Source organism: Rhipicephalus sanguineus, chromosome 4 (assembly GCF_013339695.2).
Source record: "Rhipicephalus sanguineus isolate Rsan-2018 chromosome 4, BIME_Rsan_1.4, whole genome shotgun sequence".
In the NCBI taxonomy this organism is placed as follows: domain Eukaryota; kingdom Metazoa; phylum Arthropoda; class Arachnida; order Ixodida; family Ixodidae; genus Rhipicephalus; species Rhipicephalus sanguineus.
This window is the reverse complement of record NC_051179.1, coordinates 129,344,278-129,368,610: the sequence shown is the minus strand read 5'-3', so window position 1 is coordinate 129,368,610 and position 24,333 is coordinate 129,344,278. Positions and strand designations below refer to the sequence as shown.

Here is a 24,333-nt window from a genome sequence, read left to right as displayed (position 1 = left end):
GCACGGGGCCGACGATCAAGAGGTCGCACGGGAGGGTTCTGAGACGGTATCGCACGTGGTAAAAGGTAGCGCCTTTTCCATCCTGTGGCAGATAAGCATCATTTGCCGGCGGGAAGCACGCGCGAGCCATCGTCTCCCTGCGCGCTGGCTGCTGCTCACCGAACATCGCAGACCCGACGCAGCAACGAAAGTCTTCGTCGCGGAAGTGCTTGTTGCACACAAGACTCGTAGCTGATGGCTACTTGCCGGTTCTTATAGCTTTACAACCCATGCATGCTTCACGCAGTTTTTTGTCCCGCGGTTTTTAGCGCTCAACAAGCAGCCGACGCGGCCGCTGAGACCACATGGTCCTGCCAAGCACGTCACGCCGACGGTGGCGCCGGCGTTTCCAGTGGTGGGCCTCGAGGCCAATACACAGATGTTTTGCAACTGAGTTACAGTGTAGAAGATTTCCTCCATTAGAACTGTGTAATCAGCAGCATAAATGCGCCTTCATAGGTATGCATGATTTCGAAAGGCGGCGCATCGCCACCTCACAACAAGCCCCCGCAGAGATGCGTCCATGCAAGCTTTCTCTTTTAATTCCACTAATGATAAAAACACTGTACGCTTTGAAAAAGTGAATCCTAACAATAGTATTTTCAATTTGTGTGGGTGTAGCTTGCGAAATAGAACTGGATTACTAAAATATTTCAGGGCCTATTTCCTGTGCACCTACAGCCCTGATTGGACGAGAGAGCTCTACCTTTGGCTGCACTGCCAACAGCTTGTGAAACAGAGTATAGTTATGGCCTTTGCTTGCGCAGGGGGAAGCTGTGCCCTCTAAGACGAGATATCTCTCTGGCGTATGTCGTGGATGTGGTGGTTCGCCGTCCTATGGGCACTCATTTCATTTCTATTGAGGCTGTGCGGTAGTTATGTGCTTCCACCTGGCTGGGACGACAATGGCTACCATGGCCGTCAGAAATTCAAGCCACAGTCGCAAGAGGTTGCCGTGTTCGTCAAGCTTGATGTACTAGAACCTACCGATGTTTTCGTTAATGAGGCCGTCGCTTGCGTCGATGTCGGGCACCTTGGTCAGGACATCCCTGTGTACCTGCACGTTCTTATAGCTAGTTATGTTATCACATGTGGGATGACATAACACGTTGTTTGCAGTGTCAAGCCAACGTGCGTTATAGCGGTCAACGTCTGCATTGCTGTAGTATAGCCATATGCTCTCAGGGCACTTAGCAGTGGCTTCCTCGCATGTCACAAAGCGGCTCTCAATCAACTAGACGTCATCCTCGGTCAGCATGAGGTTATCGACCAGCTTCATAATGAAGGGAACACTGCATCATTCTGGCGGACAACGTGGACCAATGGATGGCAGTAGAGCGTCTTCCAGGGGTGTTCTGTGTTCAGCTCCCTCACTTGCCTTGCGTTCGAATGTGTATTTTCATCGTTAACGTGTTGATGCAGACTGTGAATCACCTGTGGCACATACCTGCATAACATGAACTGTGCTATGTGGATATGTGCCTCATGTGACTCAGGGAAAGAATTTCATGACGTACACGGCATGTGTTTTGCATTATTCATATCATGGCCACTGCATCATATTCGTCATACACTGTTCCTCTGCTATGCCAATTTTGGCATATTTACTTGCAGTACTGCTACTCTCCTTCAAGAACATGGCAGTTACGAGGGACAATATTTCACTAAAAATAATAAACAAAAAGGAAACATAGAAGTAAACAATTGCAAGCATAATAACAGGACATGAAGATCATGAACACAATTGAAGAATACAGAAGTTAAATAACAATAATGATAATAATACACAATATATACAACTACGAGATACAAAGCATGCTATGGATATAATACAATGCTGAGATCAAACCGAACGGTAAAAAAAAAGGGGAAATGTATGACCGGCCAAATGTAATCATGATAGCAGTAGTATCAGGTGTCAGAAAATAATAAAACAGAAGGAACTGGAATTGCAAGCACTGGAATTGCAAGCATTGAAAGCATATATAAAAAATGGCTAAACTATCGTAAAGGAGGCTTTTAAAGGGACCGACAACTGATTTTCCTCGACCCACTTTTTTCACGGCGCGACGAAAGCTCACCCGTCACAGTGTTTGCAGCTGCAGTAGTTAATCCCAAAAGCACGTAGTTATCTTACAAGCAGTATTTTTCGACCTTAAAGGCTACGGACACACCTTTCCTTCAGCAACGCTGAGAATTGATAGCGATGCCGCCAGCCCTTCTCGCGATTTGTGAAAGCTATCATTGTTCTGCTTTCGCAGGAGTTCCTGTAATTATGCTTAACCTGCTTTATTTAGAGCTTTTCAACTATTTTTAAAAATAACAAGCTGTTACAATAAGATGATGTGGCATTATACACCTTCCCTGTATTTGTACCGCGTTGTGTGCGCATGCGTCCAAGTTTACCTGTGTCTGTGCCACGGGTGGCTTGTCCCAGCATCGTTACTCTCTCGATGCACGAACCAAGCCAAGTCATCAAAAACGTCACCACACATATGCACGGCCACGCTGAGTAGCAGCACAGATCATTTCTGAGATGAAGTGTGGGTAGCAAAACTACGTCACCCCAATATCATAGCGACATGGAAACAGCAAGCACGGTTGCATTAGCACGCCGAAAAGTTGCTCAAGTCACGCTGACGAGCATGGCATCATTACGTCACGCGAAGGGTCCGCCACTTTAATGCATACTCCTAACGCAGGCCTATATATACATTTTTATGGAGTAATACCTTCTAATATCAAAGAAACTAACAATATTTCAATACTAACAAACAATCATCGACCACGAACAGCAATCAACAGTCACGTGGCCAGGTTCATCGGATCGTTCATGTTTTTGCCGCCAGATGCGGCACAAGTAATTTTTCGTGACTTTCAATTAATAAATAAAAATATAAATCCACCTGTCAGGAAAAGAGCAGGGTTGGTTTGAGTCAATGCAACGGACAATCTTTCCATCAGTGGAGTCATCTCATTTCATGTTCTGGGCAGTTGTCGGTCCCTTTAAAAAAACGCCAGGCCTGCGCTGAAACCGCAGCACAGTCACAGCGAAAGCTGGAAGAGCGGCGTTTCCACAGCCCGTTAAGCTTTCTTGGGGCTACAATACAAGTACACTAGGAAGGTACCCACTACGCCACAAATCAAACTTTTTGTGAAGTTGGGAAGCACCCACTAAGCCATTATTCGTCATTCTATAGAGAAGCGAGGCACCAGCTACACGTCTGTAAGGCATTATGTGCACTTTGTTGACGTGACGACTGATGACGATGAAGAATTATGGCTCAGCCCTTTGTATTGGGTTGGAATCTTTAAACGGCCCACCAGTTATGTAATTTGCATTGGGTGACGCCCGGTCGCTATTTCCCTCTCCCGTCATGCTGTATACGTTGACGTGGAAGAGAGACGGGGGGGGGGGGGCGAAGAACTTAATTGAGACCCCGAGGTAATGGATCATGCGCTTATGGGCTTCCTTGGCAACCAATACAAGTGCACTTGCGAGGAACCCACTACGCTATAAATAATTGTCATTTTTTAGAAGTAGGGCAGCAGGCACTGTGCCATTTTTCGTCATTCTACGGAGAGCGTTGGTACCTGCTAAACGCATGTAAGTGATTATGCGCACTTTGTTGATTCTGCGCCTGATGACGATGAAGAATTATGGCAGAGCCCTTTTGTAATGGGTTGGAAGCATTCAACAACCTACTCGTTGCGCAATTCGCAATTGTTTGACGCCTGGTTACAGAATTCGCGTTGTACGACGCTTGGTGCTTATTTTAATCTTCTACCACGCTATATTGCATATGCTAATGTGGTTCCTTCCCGACATGAAGCCTGTATAGGACCTTTTTGCAAAGCACTTTCAAGCACCGGCATGGCTCAGAGGTTGAATACTGGGCTCCCACGCAGAGGGCCCAGGTTCGAACCTCGTTTCATCCAGTTTTTTTTTTCTTATTTCGAGCGATACTGGTTACGGACACCGGCGGCGGCGGCGGCGGCGGCGGCGGCGGCAGCGGCGGCGGCGGCGGCGGCGGCGGACAACTACGGCGCCAAAAACGGCCGGAGAAATGATCTCATAACAGCTTTCGCTGTAAAAGACATATCGCTTTACCTGATGGACAATAGATCTGGACTGGTGTCCCTGCATGCACAGCTGCGCGCACACTTTTTTCTATCTATGCAACAAATTCTGATAATGATTCGGTGTTAGTGAGAGTAGGGTCAAGTTGACTCCTTTCTGCTATTGTGAGCAGGAAGAAGGAATACTTATACGTGTTTGTTTTTACATTCGTATTCTGTCAATGGGGCACATGCTTATTACGTGTTTGTTGAGCGTGGGAAAGTGACAGGTATTTCGACGAATCTATCCAGTCGTTATTTTTTCATAGTTGAAACAGGAATTTTAAGAGAGTGTGCTTCGCTCTTGTGGACAGTGTTTGCAAACCGGACTGGGTTAAAAGACATGTTGGCGATTCTGTGCGCCTATATTTGTTGTGGATAAACCTCACAGCTTTCTTTTGTAGTGCTTCTAGTTTGGTTACTTCTGCCAGCGTATGTGGGAACCAAACTGTCTTAGCGTGTTCGAGAGCTGGTCTTACAAATGATGTGTAAGCTATCAGCTTCGTTGGCGTTGTTGAGAGCGCTAGAGTTCGTTTTAAGAAGAAGAGCTTGCGTAGCACCTTCGAAGTAATCTTAGCGATGTTTTGATCCCATTCGAGATCAGAAGTGACTGTATGCCCCAGATATTTATGTTCCCCAACTTTATTAAGGGGAGTGTTGTTAATGGCGTATGTGAACTTAGAAGGCTTTGTTTTTCTGCTTACAGTCCTTATACCGGGGTTTTCTGTTTATTTTTATCTGTCATTTAGAGCACCAACTAGCTAAGACAACTAGACAGTCATTTAGCTTAATATGATCATTGTAATGATTAATTTCTCTGTAGATCACACAATCGTCCGCAAAGAGCTTTATATTACAAGTGCAGTGATGCTACCGAGGACTTCTGATTTGGAGCAATTTTTGGAGCAGCAAAATTTCTGTTTTGGAGCACTTTGGAGCAGCAAAATTTTCATCTTGGTGCACTTTGGAGCAGATAATTTTGCATCTGGGAGCACTCTGGAGCAGCGAATTTTACATCCTGGAGTGCACTACGGAAGCATATTGTAATAACATTCAAGCACCGGAATATCACTATGGGGCTCTTATGAAGGCTAGAAATATTTCGATTCATTGCAAATCTCATGGAAAAAATCATCTCAGGAGAACTCCATACTTCACTCGCTAATGAAAAAATAAGGGCTCATGCAGTTGAGTGTTCTGAATTAACCTCTTCGACGATTATTTTCGACACTAGCAAATAAACAGGATACCATATCAATAAAATTGCAATTTATGAAATAACACTCTAAATACATCTATGTGGTTATCAGCAGACAGTATAGACAAACGCCGTGATGTACAGCAGTGCCTCAATGCCAAAGAGCCACACTGTCCCTAATGCATTCCCCTAAGAAAACTCCAAGGCGAAAGCCAGGTTCTTTTTCTTCTCGATCGACGGGTTGATCCTCCCCCTCCTTCTCTGCAAGCTATCTGCACCTCACCTGGTTTTGCGCTAGCTCCATGATCGGCGCACCGATTACGGAAGCAGTGTAAAGCGACGATGTCGTGATGGCGTCATCACGTGACATCACGATATATGACGCCATGATGACGTCACAAGTTTTGACGATCTATGACGTGATGATGACGCCATCACATGATTATTTTTTGCATCAATCGATTCACGCCGCCGACGGTCAATTTTCGTGTTTGATAAAGCATCTGATGCTTTCGCATTAATATTGCGTATTGAACGTTAACAACCTGGCCTTACATACCAAACTGTCCTCCACCATGTCACCTCCTTGCCATGCGCGAAACAGCTTCGCTTATGATATGGCTCCTCACCTTTTTTAAAATGTTTATTGTGATAAGAATTATATGGACGCTCTCCGCGGATTTTTGCCGTCGCCATTGCCGTAATTTTCTGTATAAAGACCAAATTAATAACATCACCACGCGCATTCTAGTCGCGGGTAAAAGCTCACGAGCGCTGGCGACGAACGCGGCTGAAGCGGAGATTAAGCTAGCCGGCCGTCTGTCTCCGTCGCACGGACAGCGCATGAGATAACATCTTCCCGCGTGCGGGCCTGCCGTCGATTGCTCATCAAACAGAGAGGAAACGCCCCGCCCGTCTTTCGTAAGGAGCATGAAAGGACGCCAGGGGAGCGGGGGGGGGGGGGGGGAGGGGACCGCATCGTTCGAAGGGCGCTTGCGCGCGCGCCATCCCGAGGCATCAGGAGACGGCTCGTAATCTTGCTGTGCTCTCAACGCTTACTTCGCGTTTAGAGAACTCAGAGCAAGAAAACGCTTCGTTTCCTGGAGCGGCCATATTCCCTTAAACCAGTGTTTTGTTGAGTTACGCGAGATCGAATCCAAAAGAGTTAGCTGCTAGCCTTACTTCGTTTAACAATACAATTTGTTGGTATCGCATTCATTGCTTCGCCCTTAAGCGAAACTGAGTTTTTTAACGCGTCAGCTATTGACCCCCGAAAGCGAGGGGCGGACGTGTAACATGGGGTAGCCGCTTCACTGTGGGCCGTCAGCGACGGGCCCGCTACTGACAGCTGCGTATTTGCGGCTGCTCCGACCAGGATATATGCTTTTATTAATGAGATTGCATTTTTAAAAAGCAAGCAAGAAATTCGAATTGGAACCCTAGCACGTGAGCTCGAAAGGGCAGGGCCTTTTAGGGGGTATTTACCGCAGAGTGATTAAACTCGGACGTGCTGGTATAAGCAATTACGAAAAAGCTCTTCCGAATGAAGATTCATGGATAAAGTATATCTGAGGAAAGTGTGAACGCGTTTCCACCGTTCGCGTGCTCTTCCATAAACGCGAAGCAAGGAAAATTCGATATTGTTCCATATATATACTGCTAGCGATCCCAGATTTCATTCCGCGATATCCGGAAACAGAAGTGACAGACATTTTAGCAGCACACATGTAGTTATTACTGAACATCGCTTTCCTTATACGTTCCGTGCGACGCTGGAAACGAGCTATCAGCAGCGTTTCTAGAACAGACGACGTCCGCCGATGAATCGCCGTCGCACTTCCTCGCTACCGATAGGCCTAGACGTCACGAGCCTCTGCGGAGAGCGCGTTTTGCTGTCGAGCCGACTTGCAGAACAGAAGCTGCGTCGGCACCGTGCATGGCATCGTGGCTTACTCGAGACGCACGCGCGAGCGCTATTTATTCAGCGGAAAAATTCTTGGTCCATGGTTGCGACTTTGGCAACCCCAAGATCAAGCTGCACATGTTCTGACGCGCCGGCCGTGCGATTGCCGGTGATAGACGCCCCCAAACCCGAGGCTTTGGCGCAGTTTGGCGCAATTTTCGTCGATATAGGATGGCGCAGTAAATACAATTTGGCGCACTTTGGCGCAGTTGGCGCAGGAGTGGAATCACTGCAAGTGATGTTAGCAGTGATTTCATTAATATAGAGTAGGAAGAGCAATGGCCCCATTACCGAGCCTTGAGGAACTCCGGATGTTACAGACTCTACGTTAGAAAAGATTTGTTTACAGAGTACAAATTGTGACCAGTTAAATAAGAAACCTTTTTATCTAAGCAGAAAGTTCTCCTATTCCGAAAACATTTTCAACTTTAGCTATTAATTTGCTATGACTTGCACAATCAAAAGCCTTAGATAGGTCGAGAAGAATTAAGTCAGTTTGACCACAGTTATTAAATGTAACAGCAAGGTCGTGGACCAGTTCAGTAAGTTGGGTTACCATCGATAAGTCACTTCGTAAACCGTGATCGTTGGGAGAGAAAAATTTTATGCGCTCTAAAAATACCGTCATATGTTTTAATATTCTCTGTTCGAGGAGTTTACAAGATGTGCTGGTCGATGAAAGAGGTCTGAAATTTGAAGGTAGTGCTGCGTCAACTCCTTTATGGATCAGCATAACCTTTGCAATATTCCAATCGTTAGGCAGTTGTGAAGTCGCGAGTGATTTTCAGCAAATGAGACTAAGATATTTACTACAAAATTCTGCATATCTTTTCAGAAAACTGTTAGGTATATCGTCGGGGCCACTAGCGTTTTTGTGGTCGAGATTAAGCAGCAGGTAAAAAACACCAGCATCGACGACGCCTATTTTATTGATTTTCATTCAACATCGCTGTATAATTGGCGGAATAATGTTATCCTCCACAGTAAACACTGATCGAAAAAGTTTTAGAGGCAAAAAAGTGATTCCAGAACCTGCGCGGATTACTTACAAGGAAAGTAAGTAGCGCTACGTCGAACTAGCATTGTTTAGCAAGTTTAGCTTTATGCTTAAATTCCGCGATGGCGTCCGGTAGCTTCCAAATTCTGGATTCTCCCCCGTCTTTTGTTTTTGTTGCTCTCCGCAACCTTTTCAAACATCGCTTTGCCTCAATAACTTCGTGCATGATCCATGGATTATTTTTTGGCGGGCGCTTGACTTTTGTAGGTACATAGAGAGTAATAGTACAAGAAAAGTACAACCGATTTGAAATGAAGCCAAAGGGAATCGAGATCTACTGCGGTATTCGAACCCATTTCTGGAAATTTGGAATTCGTGAGCAAGATGAGTTTGTATCCTATTGTCATCAGCGTTTTCAAAGTCTGCTACAACGAATACAGAAGAATGAGTGCTTATGCTGCCACAAAGAGGAACTATGCACACTGGTACGTCGTGGTCAGATATTCATTCCATGGGTTACATCAATTTGCAGCGCCATCATCATCATCGCCGTTCATCATCATCATCATCAGTTTCCTGCCACCGAGCCGCGCCTCTCGCGTAGTTCATGGCTAGAGCTTGAGGTGCGAGCGAGAAAGGTACACACTGAGGTTCCTGGTGGTCTGGACGCTGGAGCTGCCGGCGCTACGCTTCTGCTATCGCCTTAAAAATAAATTGGCAAGACACCGACATGGCCACGTCGTCTCTCCTCTCCCTCTCTCGCTACGTAGATGACCCGGAGAGCATGCACTTCGCCGAGCACAGCCTGTTGCAATGCTTCCGTCACTCTGCCCACCAGTGAAGCTTTTCAACCTGGCCTACCCCTGAACATGGTTCCTGATGTTTGATGCCACTCTCGCACTGAATGGCGTCACGGCACAGCCGCTGATGCAGGCAGTCTTGCTCAACCCGCTGCCGGCAGAACTACGCCACCTAGATGCCGCATTGACATCCAGCCCGCAGCCATATGATGATCTTTGCGCTGCCGTGCTCGCCTGTTACGGGCACACGTATCGCCCGCTTCGGTGGAACTGCGAGTTCCAGAATTTTCCACCATCGCAGAGTGTGGTATCCGCCGGCCCACAGCCTTCACTCGACCATAACGACACTTCACTGATTATGACTACTTCTACCTCGGTTGCGGCCACAGCGGCATCCATTCCTGAACTGGACCACCACAACAACACAGGAGATGCCAGTACTTCGACTCACCTGTCCAACACGAGGTGCATTCCTTCGAAGCTCTTGGCCAAAGTTTCATCACGCGTGCCCGCCATCTGCACGCCTTCCCCGACTTCGACGGCTCGTGACACCGCGGTGACGTCGGACTCCATGATGGTTACTATGCCGCATGCCCTGTAGTCTGACAATGTCATTTTCTCGCCCGCTATTCGCCACCCAATCGCAGAAACGTCGCTGTCGATGATGTCTCACGAACACGACGATCCATCGACCTCGACATTCTGTGCGTCTTGGAAGTAGCAACCACGTGCCATCGTCCTCGAAGTCTAGCACAGCAGAAGTCCCTGCACGTGACCAGCTACGTTGGAACTTCCGAGATGCTGCTACGATGACCGAAACGACAAAGGATTACATGCCAGGCTCGTGAATGACAGAACCCGCATATTCCGCACCAGCCGCACCGGCGGACTAGTACCAGGCTGCCCCAACGAGCACGAACGCGCTTGTCCGACCCTCCGGCAGAGGCCATGCCTGCTGGGTTCCACGACGTTCATCTTCCAGTATTCTCGACGAGGGGTGTGAACCAACAGGAATGCAACTTGAATGTAGGCACGCTGTACACAATCATGTCAATGACCGATCACACCGCAAGTCCGCCCTACACGAAACCACGACGACAAAGTCACCGCTCTCTGCTCCGGAGGCCCCATCGCCGCTGTTACTCGTTGAGGCTTTGTCAACGTAGCTCCGCAGTGGCACATCGCACTATCTCGCCCACATCACACACACCAGCCCTTCGGCGACTGCCTGCAGCTGCATCTGCAGGAACCTCTGCCAGCCGCACCCGCTCGCGTCACTCGGTGTCCTCCTGAAAGGCCCGATGCGTCATCGTGGGACCTGCTTGCGTATGAACAGAGCGCCCTGGCTTCTACTCCTTCGTCCATTGCGTTTCTCCCAGTGCTGCCCACCGGAAAGGTCATAAAGACCCTGTGCCTCCCTACGCTGACGACTTGGACTGTACACGGACCCCTTTGTCCTAACAGAACTGCAAATTGGGCTAGATGGTGAGGATTCATTGTGGGCGAAGCGCAAAAAACGTAGATGGAAAAGAAGAGAACGACACAGGTTAGGAGCTACATTTCAACTGGTTTTTAATCGCAGAAGTTACATGCAAGAAAACTAACAAACAAAGCAACCATGGCAAAACCCTGCCTGATAACAAAAGAACGAGCAACACATTCAACCATCTGAATATGAGAGGAACGTGCACCACCAGGGTGAAGTGACCCTTTGCAAACAGCCTCACTGCACCACGTGCATGCCTACCCCTTTTCCAACAACTGTATTTCATTATGCGATAGTGCCACAGACGACTGGCTGATGCCTGAATCTCCATGTTTATTTATCTGGTAGGCCTCCACCACTTCACGTGCCCTTTGGTTTTTTATGACGAAAGATCACGGAAGTTTCACCGAAGAGCAGTGCGCAGCCGCAACTCTTGCAATGCATGGCCAAATGAGAATACGGTGCACCCTTCAGAGAGCTATGATGTTCACGTAATCTTATATTCAGGCACCTGCTAGTTTGGCCCGTGGGGAGCTTCATGAAGCTTTTGTCCAGATATGTCTTCCACATTCATCACGTGGAACAATACTGTATTAGTTCTACGTTCCGGCATGTGCATAGGGTTGAGGGTGGCACCCATCCTGAGCAACATTTTTTTCGCGAAACTTGACAGAGCTGTTGACAGGAATCTGAACAGCGTATTTGAAAAAATGATTCGGTACGCCGATGATTTCCATGTCTTTGTAACGAATGAAAACGTCAACAGGAAGATGATAGACACCTTGAAAGCTTTTAAAGAGCTTGACATGGGATTGCATTTCACGGTAGAAGCTGCAAAAGACAATAAGTTGCAGTACCTAGACCTTAAGCTCGATTTTTCTGGTGCCCATGTCTGCTGGCAATATCTCCCAAGATCAATGAAACCTATCCTGGACTTCAGATCCAGTCACTCCAAGCTGGTAAAAATAGGCATAGCCACATCATGTTTGCACTTGGCTCTTTCAAAATCTTGCATTCACTCCTTGCAAGCGAGCGTGATGTTGCAAATCAAAAGACTGAAAGAAGTTGGCTATCCCAATTCAGTAATTTCACTGTCTTGTGAAAAAGTGTTAAGAAGCCTCAAGTCAGTAGAGTGCGGGGAAGGCAGTGCCAAGGCAGATACCAAGCAAGTGGTGGCCATTCCCTATGTTCATGCTCTGTCTCATCGCCTGAAAAAAGCGGCCAGGAATTACAAGGTTGATGTGGTTTTCACGTCACATCGTAAATTAGGAACAATTTGTGCTGCAGTTACTAGAAAAGACCATGACAATTCATCCGAGCGAGCCACATGTAATGTGAAGCGTAAAATGAAATTTGTGCCTTGTGAGTGCGGGGTGGTTTACCGCTTGCCCACCAGTTGTGGGAAGGCATACGTAGGCCAAACTAGCAGGTGCCTGAATATAAGATTACGTGAGCATCATAGCTCTCTGAAGGGTGCACCGTATTCTCATTTGGCCATGCATTGCAAGAGATGCGGCTGCGCACTGCTCTTCGGTGAAACTTCCGTGATCTTTCGTCATAAAAAACCAAAGGGCACGTGAAGTGGTGGAGGCCTACCAGATAAATAAACATGGAGATTCAGGCATCAGCCAGTCGTCTGTGGCACTATCGCATAATGAAATACAGTTGTTGGAAAAGGGGTAGGCATGCACGTGGTGCAGTGAGGCTGTTTGCAAAGGGTCACTTCACCCTGGTGGTGCACGTTCCTCTCATATTCAGATGGTTGAATGTGTTGCTCGTTCTTTTGTTATCGGGCAGGGTTTTGCCATGGTTGCTTTGTTTGTTAGTTTTCTTGCATGTAACTTCTGCGATTAAAAACCAGTTGAAATGTAGCGCCTGTCCTGTGTCGTTCTCTTCTTTTCCGTCTACGTTTTTTGCGCTTCGCCCACAATGGACCCCTTTCTCCCGCATCACAAACACTTCTTGTATATATGCCCCCATAGTTTTCATTATGGGTTCATTTTTGCGGGGAAGGAGAATCTGTAGCACCATCATCATCATCAATTTTCCACCACTTAGCCGTGCCTCTCGCGTAGCTCATGCCTAGAGCTCGACATGCGAGCAAGTAAAGAACATGCTCACACTCCTGGCGGTATGGATGCTGCAGCCGCCGCCGCCGCCGCTCTGCTTCTGCCATTGCCTTCCAAATAAAGTAGCGAGACAATGGCATGCCCACGTCGTCCCTGCTCTTGTCTCTTGCTACAAATTGAAATTCTTATGTGGTTCATATCGAAGTGATCGCTGAAAAAGATTACATCAAGCATGTTCTCAGTTACTTCCTGCGAGCGAGTAGGTTGTGAAATGACCTGATGAAGATTGAAGGTTACCATGAGGTCAAATAATACATCTGAACCTTAGGAGAAATAGCACATACTATCCCAGTTAATGTCTGGAAGATTAAAATCACCCAGGACTACAATACGTGAACCAAGCGCATGACGTTACACGTAATCATAAATGGCACTGATAGAATCGTGCCCATATTGCAAATTATGGAGACGACCAGCACAGCGCCCACACGTAGGCGGCTCGATAGATAGCTAGAAAGATAGATAGATACAAATGGCAAAAGTGCCTGAGGTTCACTAAGAAATGCCTTGCATTTAAAAGTCTGAATCAATAACATTATCCCGTGCATCGCATCTCCTATATCCGAGTGAAAGCATGCAAGGGCTGGTGACGGTCACCGCTGAAGCAGAGATTAAATGCACCAGCCATCTCCATCGCACAAAAGCACATAAAGGACAGATGAATGGGGGGGGGGTAATTGCTCGGGAAGCAACTGTAAACTTCGATCAAGCACGCACAGTTGCCTGCTACTTCGATGGAGATCAGTAGACGGCTCATACCTTTGTACTAATTGCATTCGCTGTGCTGCTCTCACCGCTTACTTTGCATTGAAGCGAAAGGCAGCACGAAAGTTGGTTCGCCCGCTGGAGCTGCCCTACCCCTTACGTCAACGTTCTCTAGAGTGATGCCAGACCGGATCCTAAGAGAATGAGCTGCTAGCTTTACTTCGTGTAACATTCTGATTGGTCGCTGCGGTGCCTTCGCAGCGAAACTGACTTTTGTTTTATCTTACGGAAAATGCTGGAAACATACCTGAAGAAACAGCATATGGTTCTGTTTGTGTAGCAATTGTTGACAGAATTTTCATTCCATTTACTTGTGATGCCTTCTGGCTGGTTGGTAGTCGCACTTGAACCGATACATCTGCAACATGGTTCAATTCACACGCTGCCTCTGGTGATGTTTCCACAGCCTGTCCTAACTCGCAAGCCAGACCCACTGCTGCCTGATGTACTGCCTCTACTGCAATGTCATCCTGAAATAAATTGGTTTGAGTCGTTGTGAGTGACGATGCCAAAGATTACTGCCGAGCAAAGAAATGAGAGAACTCTTACATGATCTTTTACGCTACAATAACTTGGTCTTGGCGTGTGGCCGATGGTTAGGTCTTCGGAGAGCAACTGTACAGGAATCTGAAATATTGTATGAATGTTTTGGTTACTGATGCATACACAACAAAACAGGAACTTATGGCAATTATTAAAATAGATACTTTAGAGACATCTCTTAAAAATCTAGTGAAACCACTTCTACCTTTGTATAATAGCCTGGTCTCACGTTTTTCGGACGCTCTCCCAGTAATTGCCATGAATGTTGCACAACAAGATCAAACTTATATATTTCTGCATGCAATTTCATTTGGGGCACCTATTAGAATAATATCGGATACTGGAAGATGCTTATCTGAATTTACTTCATTGAAATTGAAAACAAACTTGAATACTGTTCATCGGCCTCCGCAGTTCTCGAAATAAATGTAAAAATATCTTCGTATTTATATGTAGCCATTCCACATGTCCATTTTAAATGCATAAGCACTTCTACGCCGACTCAACAAGAACACTGACTGTCCCTTGTCATGCAAGATGATCGTCACAATAACGAAATATGAATAAAAGGGAATAATTTTTCTCTCTATGATAGCACAGCATGTCGTGCCACCTGTATCTATAGATGACGATGTGCATGGGCATCATGTGACGTCACATACTAGTCTTGTGATGAACGAGACACACAGACAGCACCCGTTTCTGGGCCAGCTGTTCTATTATCTGCTTCTTCCTCAACTTCGTACCAGCTGCCTGTGCGCCTGAACCCCTGTGTTGCTCCTTATCATCACACTTGCTTTTCTTGATGTGGACGATTACTTCATTTTTGTATTCGTGAGCACTTTGAATCTATGGTTACTTCAGTGAGCAAAAAATCTTAATTAAATGGAGTAGGGCTGAATTTTACAAATGAATTGCCTCAGAATAATAGAACACAATTTCTAGACATTTCCTTAACATTTCAGAAAAACCATGTATGCTGGCAGTATTCACCTAGATCTTCAAAACTGCTTTTACACTACCCGTCTAAGCATTCTAAGGCTGTAAAATCTGGTAAAGCCATGTCATGCCTTAAGTCTTCCCTCAACAAGTCGTTTGAGCACCAATTGAGTGCCAATTTTAACGCACAGGTTATGAGCCTTTTAGAAACAGTTATCCCCACGCTGCAGTGGCCACTGTAGCTGAACGTTAAAAGAAGTCTGTTTTTTAACTCCAAGCATAGATGCGGAAAGCAGTAGGAAATACATGTCGTAGGTATTCATTATTTCATTGCGCATCTCTTAGGCTAAAGAAAGTGCAAAATAGATACGGCATTAAAGGGACACTAAAGGCAAATACTAAGTCGATGCTGATTGTTGCAACAGCATTCCAGAAACGTCATAGTGCTTGTTTCGGGCCAAGGAAATGCTTATTTTGAAAGAAACTCTTCTCTTAGCAGCGCGCACAGCGTTGGCGCACTTCAACTCGCCCACATCAAGAGTCCTGATGTAACAGATGCCTTGCCTAGCGCTATCCGTATTTACTGCCCGGCAGCCAACGCCGCGGCCTCTTGAGCGTACAGCACAATGGCGGCCATCAACCGATCCAAGATGGAGCTTGGGTGGGCCAGCAGCAGCAACAGCAACAGCAACCATCGAAACTTGTCGCGACAGACCTCGAGGCATGGCACTCAGCCACTTTGAGAATAGGAATTCATTCTGCGGCACCCAGTGGAAAGTCACGTCGCTTTCTTTATTGTAGCTCCAGCACTGTACACTACTCGGGCATCTACAACATCACACGGATGCAGTATTTTGTTTAACTTTCCGTTCAAGCGACTTTCATAAGCACGCAAAGCACACGCAGCAGTACGCAATTACGAAACTACCACTGAGATGCAAGTGCATCAGCGAAGCGAGAACTGCCGAAAATGGAACTTTTGGACCAACTGCGCCGTTCTGTATGGTAACACCAATAAGTTCCTTTTCCCACGAATCAAAGAGAAACGCACAATCGGCGTTTTATTCCGTTTTGTAATGCATGGAATGTTCTTTGTATCATAAGTAGCTTGAATATTAGTGATTAATTCTACTCGGGACTCTTGACGACATCGGGCTCATTCCAAAATGTCCTACTTTTGGTAGATATTGTGTCCTACATTTACCTTAATTTCTCGATTAGTAGAGCACTGCTGTTGATTATATTGATGGTTCAGATGTTCTCAGACAGTGGCATTTCATTTTGACATAAATTGTTATTTGCCTTCAGTGTCCTTTTAATGTAGTCTTTACGGCTGCCAATACGAGCTATTCACAGTGCTCCTCCTGCCAGGCAGCACCAGCGAGTGCGCCACCATAGGCGTGGTCGTTAGCAATCGGGCAGATGACAGTCTGATGTCTGGCGGTGCTGCACCTCACTACGCTGTTTCTTAGTAAAGATAACAAAACAACACGTGCTGCCGAGAGCTTTCGTTGTAATCTGACGATTAAGTCCGCATGTGCAACCACAAGTATGGAGACTGCCACGCTAGTGCCCCTTGGGATGACGTCCCGTGAATACCTCCTATAAGCTAGGCATGATTTATGCTGCTTTGCAGAAAAAGAATAAGCGAGTAATAGACAAGAAGAGGGCTGACATGTGTTTCATAAACCACACCAACAAATTCACTGACTGCCGTACAGGTGTGGTGTATAAGGTTCCCTTTAGCTGTGGCCGCTTCTACGTAGGACACACGGGTCGCTGTGGTAACCAGAGATCATAAGAGCGTAAGAGATAGCTAACCGGAGACTGACCTTCTAATCTATCTTTACATTATCAAGAGTTCGTGTGCACACCAAAATTTTATGAATGCACAATTTTGTACAGGCACAGGAATGAAGAAACACATCTGATGATCGAGGAATGACCTATCAATAATAGTGGTGGCACATGCATGAGCCAACCATCGATTAACTTGCATAAAGGCACAAAGAGGAAATCAAATGCCTTAACAGCTATGCTTCATGTTCTCGTTATTAATGTAGACTCTGAAGCATGCCAGATTGATAGATTCGCCTATTGCCTGGGAATGCACAGGTAATTTGCCTTCCCTCTCTCTTTTCCAACATTGTGCACCTTTGTAGTCGGTGTTGCGGTGTCGACTTCTTTCTTGTGTCCGCGCTTGCACACCGTCTTTCAAGTGATGATAGATGAGGTGCTTCACAACATTCGACACGTAGGATGTTACATAGACGATGTGATCGTGACATGGTCCGACATCAGTGATTGCCAACAAACACATGAACGGGTGTCACAAAGATTGAGAGAATATAACGCTCAACATTGGTAAATGCCATTTCTTTCAGAAATATGTGCCACATTTGGGCCACAAGCTCACTGAAAAAGGCATTTACCCTACAGGCACAAAGAAGAGGGCAATCTTACAAGCCACAGAGCCCACTACATTTACGAAGCTTAATTTTGAGAATGTGGAATTTTTTTATTTAAGGTTTCTCAGGAACGCCTCTTCAGTAGCGGAGCCGCTCTATAAACTGCTGACAAAAGATGAAAAATGGTCATGGGAAAGAGAATGCACCGACATGTTTAAAGCTAAGAAACTCTTGCCGACAAGCAGCAAGGTGCTGACATCCTATGACGTCAAGAAACCGCTCACAATGCTTTCCAATGCGTCGTCCCACGGCTTAGATGCCGTGATTTTTCACGGTAATTATGTCATGACCTGTGAATCGTGTTCGCCATACACTGATGTCCTCCTATGCCAATTTTGGTACATACTATGTTGAAGAGTGGACCACTAAAGCGCCCAGACGGAGACGGCTAGATGGAAACGGTCAAAGTGACTTTGGTTCGCCAAGAAATGTTTCGCATTTAGAACCACCGTCTGTTCTTTCCAGCGAAATTCCGCGTGACGTCACCTCCGAGCTTCGCTGTTCATCTGCCTTCAGAGTAGAATGACCTTATGAACTTTTTTTTTTCTTTACTTACATGCGGCATAATAAGCTGCAACATTCCACATCTTACCTCATGTTTTGGCCTCTTCGAGAATGTTGCTCTGGGTTCCTGCGATTCGTTCCGTTCAGAAACGAAGATCGACGGCACCACGACAGGCCGTAGTCGAGCAGGTTCCGCCGGTGTTCCCATTACGCTTTAGCGATGAACTCTCACGGTAGCTGTCACGACGATGGTTTGTAGAAGAGAACAGTGGTTTTAAAAGGCTTGAAATTACTTCCTTTCACACCGGCAATCCACTAAGCAGCTTGTTCATCTTTCTCACGTGGGAAGTTGTGAAACAGTAGTACCATCGTCTCGGCAGCCGATGCTCCTTCAGCCGTAGACAGCGCAAACGGCCGGCAGCAGTAGTTCTTCGAAACGTGAACCATAAACGCAGGGTTGGTATGTTGATAATTCAGGAGACAAGGACAACTAACGCGGAAAGCCTGCACACGGTGACGGTGCGGGTGTCCGGGATGCGTCTTGTCTACGGCGGCTCAGCGTAAACAAACTGCTCCTATTCGCGTTTCGTGGGCGCTGCCATCTTGACTTCAAAATAACAAAATTGGCGTCATCTTGACGTTTACGCAGCCTCCAGAGATCCGCACTTGGGCGCACATCCCGGAGGCTGTGCATGAACTCTGGTCGCGTTAGTATTTCAGACTCTGTTTCAGACATGACAAGTCCGCTTTGTTCGTTCTTGGTGCGCCGGCAATGTGGTGGCAGGCGGCTCACCGCTTTTCGAGTAACTGAATGCGCTCTGCCGAAATGGACTGTGGACAAGCCGGGCTTCGGCCCGCTGCAAGGGGCATCCGCTACCATTATGTAATCAAGTAAACATCTCTTTACTTTTGATCTTCCAACATCGCCATACGTCTGCCTCACTGGTGCCTTGAAGGCTCCTGGCCGGAAGGCTACTCCTGACCAGGGGCGTAGCCAGACATTTTTTTCGGGAGGCGGGGATGTTTAACTAGCCTTTATGTATGTTCGTGTGTGCGTTTGTATGTGTGTGTGTGTATATGCAGACCTTTTCACAGGAGAGAAAAAACGCCGCCATGCTGGGCTGCGCGCGGGAGTACAAAGGCTGACGCACGTCCCAGCCTCGGCCAACGGCCTCGGCAGTGCACTTCTGGGGGGTCGCGCCTATTTGGCGCAGCCCAGAGAGGACTATGGCGGCGCCCAGGGAGCCTGAAAATTTTCGGGGGGGGGGGGGGGGAGAGGGTTGAACCCCCCCCCTGACTACGCCCGTGCACCTGACAGTGCCCAATGAAGCCTTTCAGTAAAGCTCGGCACTCGATCGTCGCACTCGGTACATCCAATGGCGGATTTGGGGTTAAATGATTTCGGAAGGACGTTCTTGGAAGTGAGCATTCCCTTGTTGAGTGCGACAATAAAAGCCCAAATTGATAGTCGTCACGCTCCCGAGAGTACAAGGGAGATTTTATTGTGACCCGAGGAGCGGGGGTCATTCAGGAAAAGGAAAGAAAGCGTGTCAATGCGATGAAATAGTGTGTCCATAGGAGGTCCGTCCTTTCGAATTTTCAATAGGTGGAGTATTCCAATGCTTTGTTTGAGAAAGGGTTATATGCCCTTACGAGCTGCAAAGTAAGGTCTGTATTTTCATCTACGAAAGAGCCGACAATAATTGTGAAAAGGGCAAAAAGAGAATCTCCTCCAGTTCTCTCTCTCTCCACATATCTTTGCCCTTTTCTGCTTCCCTATGCAGATTTCCAACGAACGAACGCTTCTTGGATTATCCAAGGTAATAGGCGCGAAGACGACAGACAAGAGAAAGACACGCACATACAGGGCGCCACTGCCAACAGTGTTTACAAAAGGCTTCTTGGGCACCGTCACAGTCCCTTCTGGGCTGCTGTAAATATGCGTGACCATCCTCCTCTCCGTCCTACGACCGCCGTGAATTTATTCGCCAAAAAAACACCATGGGGAAGCGTGGAAACACAGCAAAAGTTTGTGCTACTAGTGTAGGCTCCTTACCTTTAGCAAGGTGGCATCAGCTGCAGCGCGATGCCGACTTACGGTGCTGTTGGCTGCTCAATCGACGTTTAAAAAGGAGAGAAGTTTTTTTGTTGTTCCACGAGGAAAAGAAAACATCAAACGGTGAAGGAGATGGCTGCGTCGTATCGGGAGGAAGAACTTTGCCACCGAGGGAGGCTTTGCAACATAAGTCGGTCATTAGTGAATTGGTTTCGTGTGCACATGATTTCCGAAGTCTTTTAGAATAAGCTGAGGCTTGATACTACTTGATACAGATGTTTAAGTTGAACGAAACAAAAATCAACGTGACATTAGCACCTCCGTTTTCTCGGACAGTTTTGATAAGAATGAAAGCACGATCGTTCTAGCTTGCTCGTATTGGGTCGGGTACTTGAAACCAGCGATCGCAACTACCGCAAAATCTTTAGCGTATTATTTTCCCATTCCCGAACATTTACTGCACGTACTTTTACTTTTCACCCCAGTCCTTTTTAAAGAACAACTGGTACCTTTCTCTTGCGTTTCAAGCAAGCACTTCATCGCGCCCCATGCAATATGAGAGAAGGAGGCTGCAATAATTTGCAAAATGCCGATCTAATACGAAGAAATGTCTTCGCCTTCTCGCCCCCTTCCCTTCAGTTACTGCGAGCTGTGCAATACCCCCACCCCCCAACCGAATTAAGGAACCGCCACCCCAAAGAAGGTCCCTGGATCCGCTCCTGCATTGAACCCACGTTAGTTTTGGTGTCTTGTAAATATGAAAGCAGCAAGAGCAGAAGCAAAGTCTATGACTGCGCAAAACTCATAATCACGTGACACAAGATATCTATTGCGGACTTGGGAAAAATCTCGTTACACATTAAATCTCTCTATGCTCCTTGAAGGTGTAATATCTGACATACTCGAGTTCCTCACTTCAGCAATTTGGAAGAGGAACCAACCCACCTGCTTCAACCTCTTTATTTTTTAGGCCTCATTTTCTTCCTTAAAGCAGTACTGACACGATTTTGAGAAATCGCAAAAGGGACATTTTTCGTTTCCTTGGTATGCAGTGTGAACGCTCTCCACACGCCGAAGTCAGGCATCATGTATAAAACATTTTACTTTGATTTTAAAGTTTTCGTCGCTGAGCATCTACAAGCCAGCACCACCGCAATGGACATTATCCCGACGAGTCGACACAGTTCCAATGAGCTTGCGAATTCTGCGGCCTGCGTGTAGCCTAAATCGCAGAAATCAACGTCAGGGTCGGTGGACGACAATTCACTCACCCTTGTTTGCGTACATTACGAGCAGATGACATATCTGTCACTAGCACATTGCTGTCTCCCCTTGAAGTCACACTGCGATGACATGTCAGTGAGAAGCCGCCCTCTCGATATTGAAACTGAAAGCGTGTTTTTAAGGTAGCAGTATTAAAAATATATTCGATGCATTTCCAGGCACCAAAATGCTCTTTTTAGGGTTCTCAACACCAGTGTTTTTATGTAGAGCAACAATCTGAAAACACTTAAAATTCGTGTCAGTATTTCTTTAATCACTTCTTTACAACGAATTATGTAAAAATAAGGTTATTTCCCTTTTCGTTTCCTTGGTTCTCGTGTGTTGGTTTCATTATGATTGTGGTCCACGATAATCAAGCGCTAGCACTTCTCTTCTCGTTCAGTTTAAACATATTAGTAGTTTGCAAACAGTGAAAGAGGCTGCCACGGAGCCTTATGTGTGAAGTCCAGACCGCCTGTCAGAAGAACGTTGCATTCTGCTGCATTTTGTATCGACATGTCACCAAAACACTCGCATAATATGTCACTTTCCGAACTATGTGTGCATAGAGCACGGGTACCAGATACCAGATAGGCATCAGGTACCAGATACCTAGGCTCACCCTACCTTTGTGCCCACTGCTGATTATCTCCTAGATAAGCAGTGAGGGCTGCTGTCATTCCTTGCTGGTGCAACGAAGGCCAGATTATTTATGCCGAGGGCCCGGTTAAAAAAACAAGGGGGTTCAATCCCCCCCCTCCCCCACAACTTTAACCTTAACCTGTCGTCATTCTTGAGACTTAACACTTTATAGAATTTGCTACAAAACACACATGCCTTATTTAAGCGAAAAATCTACAGTGTTTATTAATGCTGTCTGGACATCTACTTTCACCCAGAGGATGTGGACAGATTGTTATTAGAATTCAACCATACTGCGAGACAAAAAGACATGGACAGCATCAAGATTTCTCGGGCTAGTTGGTTCATACTGAAAAACAGGCAAACTGCGCGAGAAGCTAAGACGAGAATGAAGAAATAGACACAGCTCTTAGAAGTGCAGTCAAAGCGTCGAATGTGTTTATTCTATTCGTTATAACCTTTAGCACAGTGTACCCTTATTTCAATAGACATCATGCTTTGAAAACTTGGAAGCACATTCGCGAAAAAAAATACATGAGGCACCTCCACTACTGTGAAACCTGAGTAAGTGCGTAGCATGGGCACCCAGCTATTCCTATTCACAGAGCTCCCACTGCTCTGTTTACCAAAGCATCAAGGACGCCAATGTTTGAGGTAAGCATGTAGGGTTTCCCCATCACAAGTAGAATCTTGTTAGGAAGATTCACGAACTCAGCGTGCAACATTTGCACTATGTTCTGCTGCGTTTTACCCGACTTACTGCTTGTTACGGCAGTTGAGGTATGCGTCATCTGCAGTGAGTTCCGTCAGATTGTTTACCCCATCAGATGTAGCGCCACAGCGCCGGCGAAGCATAGGGGGAGGGGCACTAGCTCTCTCGGCTAGGCGGTGGTAATCTCTGGTGCGGTCCCAGAGTCACCCACAGGTTTCCGAAAAGCTTTAGCAATTTTTAGTCAATTATTGTGGTTAATTGGTCTGTTAATTATACTATTTTAGGCCTTGTTCCTTCATTTTGACTCGGTTTTGAGCATTGCTAGCCGTGTTATAGCCTGTATTGAGCAATTTACTGTCAGCGTGATCGCTCCACATGAGCTGCATGGATGAATGACAAGCTGGGCCCGTGCTCCGCACTTAAAATAGCTTCCTCTATCTATTTTACTAATTCGGCAACGCACGCTTTGGTTGCCTGCATGTGAGTGCTGCCGAAATAGACAGGTGGGCCTTTTTCAAAAACTGTTCGCACATGCATGCGGTGGACACGCATCTGGTAGCGTATTTCAACCAACAACAAAAATTTAAGCTCTCCTCGGGCAGTGTTTCCATACAGTGATATTATGTATGTTGTGTATGGCAACTGAGCCAACAAATAATTTAAGTGGTTCATCATGCAAATTATCATGCAGGGAGCTGAATATTTTAGAAAAGGTGGCGCCTATAAAAAATGCGATCAATATCGAACTTTAACCAAACTGTTTTTAATAACACTCTCACATAAACAGTCGTACATATTTTCATTTATCCACAGATCGTTGACTTCTAAAGAGGAAATACACTTACATTTTTGCAGGCAATATCCACTTTTAGAAGAGGGGAAAACACATTACTATTGCACCCACTCTTTCTGCCATTAAACTGTGGAATAAATTCTCATTTTCACAAGAATTTTTTTGCTTCAACACAGTGTAGAATATATGTTATGGGCTTCGCAAAATTCAACCTTCAAATGTGGCATGCATATGTATTAACAAGCTATCTTTTTTTATCCATCTTTTAGGAAAGGAAAGAAAAGCATGTGCGTTTCTACAAGTGTTTTTGTGCCTTTTGCTGGCACAGTTGATGAGACCTTCAGCATTGAGCCTCCTAATAATCTCCGCCTCCACGCCCTGCAGCGACAAATCACTGGGGCGGCTGTCAGGCATCGATGATCAAAGCCTGTTCTTGATCAATTTCAGCTTGCTGAATGATCTTTCTCTGGTGGAGTTAGTGGCCATCAAGCGCTAAAAAATTCTAACAGCGACATGAATCTCTGAGAATAAAACTTCAAGCTTTTCATGAATTAGAAGTTTCAGCATGTCTGTCAGACGGCCTTCCTTGCTCGCAAATGAAATAAATTGTTCAAGCTAATCAGGAAATGTGCCAGCCCGATCAAAAGGGTCCACTGCCTGCAGGCGCATATGCGCTGGGTAAAAGCAGTCCAATCTGTAATAATAGTAAACTGCGAGCAGGCATCGGTGTGAGCACTCAAGCAAGCTGTGCAAGGGTGCAGGAGATTGCCAAACATGACGAAGGTTTCACAGTGGAACTTAGCTGAAGGATTTTGAGGCTCTGGCGTGCTCGTGCCTTCAGTGCTGTCATTTGGTGTCGATTGTTTTCACCTTCTCTGGCTGCTTGAACAAAAATTGTCTGACACTCCCTTCGCAAG

At 46.3% G+C, this 24,333-nt stretch overlaps 1 protein-coding gene across 2 annotated transcripts in view; it reads right to left on the bottom strand.

The window, feature by feature from the left end:
• LOC119390670 (gastrula zinc finger protein XlCGF8.2DB) overlaps window positions 1-24,333 on the bottom strand; it is an 807,836-nt gene that overhangs the window by 259,734 nt on the left and 523,769 nt on the right. The window contains exons 1-3 of one of the 2 annotated variants that reach the window (XM_037658374.2): window positions 18,039-18,439; window positions 14,046-14,123; window positions 13,744-13,966 (exon numbers count right to left, since the gene is read on the bottom strand). In XM_037658374.2, the coding sequence (XP_037514302.1) occupies window positions 13,744-13,966; window positions 14,046-14,123; window positions 18,039-18,158 (421 nt within the window). In that variant the 5' untranslated portion in view covers window positions 18,159-18,439. Of the gene's footprint in view, window positions 1-13,743; window positions 13,967-14,045; window positions 14,124-18,038 lie in introns of those variants that run through there. The other variant, XM_037658376.2, reaches the window with a different exon arrangement.